This window comes from Entelurus aequoreus, linkage group LG15 (genome assembly GCF_033978785.1).
Source record: "Entelurus aequoreus isolate RoL-2023_Sb linkage group LG15, RoL_Eaeq_v1.1, whole genome shotgun sequence".
NCBI classification, from domain to species: Eukaryota; Metazoa; Chordata; class Actinopteri; order Syngnathiformes; family Syngnathidae; genus Entelurus; species Entelurus aequoreus.
The window spans coordinates 52,242,707-52,247,706 of record NC_084745.1 but is presented as its reverse complement, the minus strand read 5'-3'; the positions used below and the strand labels follow the sequence as shown (position 1 = coordinate 52,247,706).

Sequence of the window (5,000 nt, the reverse complement as noted above, 5' to 3'; positions counted from 1 at the left end):
TCTGTAAAAATAGAGCCTCTATTAAACCAGTGCCTGGTACAAATAAGGTTGGGGACCCCTCCCTGCCTGAAAGACCATAAAAAATCCCAAAAGGTTCATTGGTCAGCATGTATCTGTCTTTAAAGTCATCCATTTGCAGGTTTTATTCCATTTGCAAGAATCTTGCATAAAGTGACACTGATGCCTCTTTGTGTCATGACATTGGAATGCATGCTTCACATAATCTGCACCTTTGCTCTCCAGCTGAGTTCTGCACTGATCTGATGAGCGAGCTGGAATCCAACCCTGCCACCAGGATCGTGTGGAACTCACTGAAGCCCATGTTGATGGGCAAGATCCTCTACGCCCCCGACTCACCTGCCGTCAGAACCATCATAAGAAATGTAAGTTGCCAATACAAGAACATCAGAGCAGGCGCGCTTGCCAGGAACAATTCAGATTCAGATTCAGAAGTACTTTATTAATCCCCAAGGGGAAATTGAGATTTCCAGAAAATCCCATTCAAAATCAGACAAACATTACAGGGAGACAGAACAGGATCGCTCACGGGTCTGCCAACTTCCGGCGCCCCCTACAAAAAATGGTGAGAGACAGGTAAAAAAAATATTCAGTCAAATGCTGGACTCCAGGGAGGGGATCCAGACTGATGCCAACGAAAAAAAATTCATAGCCATAGCACACATAAACATGCTACGTAGAATCAACAAAACTTGCAACAGAGGGGAGGGAGTGGGAGCTACGGAGGCCGGTTGCTGCTGTATAAGCGCTAGTCAGCCATCCATCGCCCCTAAGGGATTCAAGCGTCAACCAGAATCAGAAATACTTTAATAATCCCAGAGGGGAAATTAAGATTTTCAGCACAATCCCATTCAAGAGCAGACAAACATTACAGGGAGACAGAACCGGATCGCTGACGGGTCTGCCAACTTCCGGCGCCCCCTTATAAAAAATGGTGAGAAACAGGTAAAAAAAATATTTAGTCAAATGCTGGACTCCAGGGAGGGGGTCCAGACTGAGGCCATATAAAAACAACTCATAGCCATAGCACACATAAACATGCTACATAGAATCAACAAAACTTGCAACAGAGGGGAAGGAGCGGGAGCTACGGAGGCCGGCTGCTGCTGTATAAGCGCTAGTCAGCCATCCATCGCCCCTAAGGGATTCAAGCGTCAATCAGAATCAGAATCAGAAAGACTTTATTAATCCCCGTGGGGAAATTACAATTTTCAGCACAATCCCATTCAAGAGCAGACAAACATTACAGGGAGACAGAACGGGATCGCTGACGGGTCTGCCAACTTCCGGCGCCCCCTTATAAAAAATGGTGAGAAACAGGTAAAAAAAATATTTAGTCAAATGCTGGACTCCAGGGAGGGGGTCCAGACTGAGGCCAAGGGAAAAAACTCATAGCCTTAGCATACATAAACATGTTACAATGGCACGTTTCACTGCAATAAGGCGCTTTTGGTAGCCATCCACAAGCTTCTGGCAAGTTTTTGGTTTAATTTTTGACCATTCCTCTTGACAAAATTGGTGCAGTTTAGCTAAATTTGTTGCTTTTCTGACATGGACTTGTTTCTTCAGCATTGTCCACACGTTTAAGTCAGGACTTTGGGAAGGCCATTCTAAAACCTTCATTCTAGCCTGATTTAGCCATTCCTTTGCCACTTTTGAGGTGTGTTTGGGGTCATTGTCCTGTTGGAACACCCAACTGCGCCCAAGACCCAACCTCCGGGCTGATGGTTTTAAGTTGTCCTGAAGAATTTGGAGGTAATCCTCCTTTTTCATTGTCCCATTTACTCTCTGTAAAGCATGTGGGAAGGATGCAGAGTTCTTTCTTTTTGCATAGCCATGTTTAGAGTAGCTAGTACTTTTCCTTTGGATATTCTACCAGTTTCTTTAGACATTTCAGATGCCTGGTTAGTGTCGTAAACCATCGGAATGTGAAGACAACCCCCACGTCTCTCTCTCCTTATCAGTGTTGGGGAAGGGGGAGGCATTCCTTTCTGGGGGGGGGCGACTGTTATCCTATTCAAGAAGTAGTCTCTTTCCGTTTGAATGCCAGATCAACTAGAGCAGCCGATATGAATGTATTGGTTGAGTTGAACTCCTAAAGCTTTGGTATAAACTTGAAAATATTCCAATTCTGTCTTGATGGTCCTTCTTACTCAGCATATATGTCATCGAAAGAACTTGGGATTGACCAGTAACTTAGATTCCCTTGGAGGAAGAACTGGTCTGACGCAACAAGCACCAGTTCCATTGGCAGCAAAACAGGCCCAGAGCATAATACTACCACCACCATGCTTGACGGTAGGAATGGTGTTCCTGGGATTAAAAACCTCACCTTTTCTCCTCCAAACATATTGCTGGATATTGTGGCCAAACAGCTCCATTTTTGTTTCATCTGACCACAGAATTTGACTCCAGATGGTCTTATCTTTGTCCATGTGATCAGCAGCAAACTTCTCGGTTGACTCTTGATCATCCTGACCAATTTTCTCCCAGCAGCAGGTGATAGCTTGCACTTTCTTCCTGATCGTGGCAGTGACAAAACTGTGCCATGAACTTTATACTTACAAAACAACATTTTTGTTTCATCTGACCACAGAACTTTCCTCCAGATGGTCTTATCTTTGTCCATGTGATCAGCAGCAAACTTTAGACGAGCCTTAAGGTGTGGCTTCTGGAGCAAAGGCTTCTTTTTTGCATGGTAGCCTCTCAGTCCACGGCGATGCAAAACACGCTTGACTGTGGACACTAACACCTGTGTTCCAGCAGCTTCCAATTCATTGCAGACCTGCTTTTTGGTGGTTCTCGGTTGACTCTTGATCATCCTGACCAATTTTTCTCTCAGCAGCAGGTGATAGCTTGCACTTTCTTCCTGATCGTGGCAGTGACAAAACTGTGCCATGAACTTTATACTTACAATTGCCATTTGCAATTCACAGCTAATTGCTTACCGGCCCGCCACACATTCTGGAAATGCTATTGCAAACATTAAAAAAAAATATTAAAAAAGTGGAATGAGGTGAAATCTAACTAGAAAAAGTTGCAATGTTGACACAAAGCTGCCATGCTAGCTGTTTTTTTTCCCTTTTTTATATCTTTCTTTTTCTTTTTTTGCCATTGCTCCCAAAAAAATATGAAAATCAACGTTATAATGAATTATTGACCTATTCAAGGCTCCAATTATTTCAAATATTTCACTTTAAAATGTTTTATGTGGGAAATATTGCATACATTGTGTGGTTGCCATACAAAAACACCAACGTTTTCTTTGACAAAAGAGCATAAAACAAACAAAATAATAGTTCCATTGTAAAATGGACAGATATATCTGAAGTTGATCTCGTAACTTAAGTGTTGAAAGTTAAAAAAAAAAAAAACTAATAAAAATGTATCACTTTATGAGTGGGAGCACCTTTTGGATCCCAAATATATTTAATGGGATTTTATTTATCTTTTTACTGTGATTACTCAAAAATTATAATTAATTAAAATCAATGGTGTCCTGCATTATTGATCTTTTGAAGGCTCTAATTGCTTTGTGAATGTTTTGGGCAGTTGGGGAAATACTGCATATTTCAGTTTTATTATAAATAACAAAGTTGTTTTTGACAGAAAAGGCATAATTTTGATGATAATAATAATAAAAATAACATATATATATATTTTTAACTTTACATCAACCTGAAGTTGATATACTGTAGGGATTTACTTTTGATTGAAACGTTTATTAGTAGATTGCACAGTACAGTACATATTCCGTACAATTGACCACTAAATGGTAACACCCCAATAAATGTTTCAACTTGTTTAAGTCGGGGTCCACGTTAATCAATTCATGGTAAATTACTGTAAGCCAGGGGTCACCAACCTTTTTGAACCAAGAGCTACTTCTTGGGTATTGATTAATGCGAAGGGCTACCAGTTTGATACACACTTAAATAAATTGCCAGAAATAGCCAATTTGCTCAATTTACCTTTAACTCTATGTTATTATTAATAATTAATGATATTTACACTTAATTGAACGGTTTAAAAGAGGAGAAAACACAAAAAAAAGGACAATTACATTTTTAAACATAGCTTATCTTCAATTTCAACTCTTTAAAATTCAAAATTCAACCGAAAAAAAGAAGAGAAAAACTAGCTAATTCGAATGTTTTTGAAAAAATTAAAAAAAGAATTTATGGAACATCATTAGTCATTTTTCCTGATTAAGATTAATTTTAGAATTTTGTTTTGAATAGGTTAAAATCCAATCTGCACTTTGTTAGAATGTATAACAAATTGGACCAAGCTATATTTCTAACAAATACAAATCATTATTTCTTATAAATTTTCCGGAACAAAATTTTTAAAAGAAATTCAAAAGACTTTGAAATATGATTTAAATTTGATTCTACAGATTTTCTAGATTTGCCAGAATAATTTTTTTGAATTTTAATCATAATAAGTTTGAAGAAATATTTCACAAATATTCTTCGTCGAAAGAACAGAAGCTAAAATGAAGAATTAAATTAAAATGTATTTATTATTCTTTACAATAAAAAAAATAAATTTACTTGAACATTGATTTAAATTGTCAGGAAAGAAGAGGAAGGAATTTAAAAGGTAAAAAGGTATATGTGTTTAAAAATCCTATAATCATTTTTAAGGTTGTATTTTTTCTCTAAAATTGTCTTTCTGGAAGTTATAAGAAGCCAAGTAAAACAATTAATGAAATTATTTAAACAAGTGAAGACCAAGTCTTTGAAATATTTTCTATTTGAGTTTTGTCTCTCTTAGAATTGAAATGTCGGGCAAAGCGAGACCAGCTTCCTAGTAAATAAATACAATTTAAAAAATAGAGGCAGCTCACTGGTAAGTGCTGCTATTTCAGCTATTTTTAGAACAGGCCAGCGGGCGACTCATCTGGTCCTTACGGGCTACCTGGTGCCCGCGGGCACCGCCTTGGTGACCCCTGCTGTAAGCGTTAAATAAAAAAAGAT

At 38.2% G+C, this 5,000-nt stretch overlaps 1 protein-coding gene across 1 annotated transcript in view; it reads left to right on the top strand.

Annotated features, from left to right (window-relative positions):
• The window catches only part of abca4a (ATP-binding cassette, sub-family A (ABC1), member 4a), a 63,859-nt gene that overhangs the window by 43,069 nt on the left and 15,790 nt on the right, over positions 1 to 5,000 (top strand). The window contains exon 10 of the mRNA XM_062022119.1: positions 244 to 383. Coding sequence (XP_061878103.1) covers positions 244 to 383 — 140 coding nt within the window. The remainder of the gene's footprint in view (positions 1 to 243; positions 384 to 5,000) is intronic.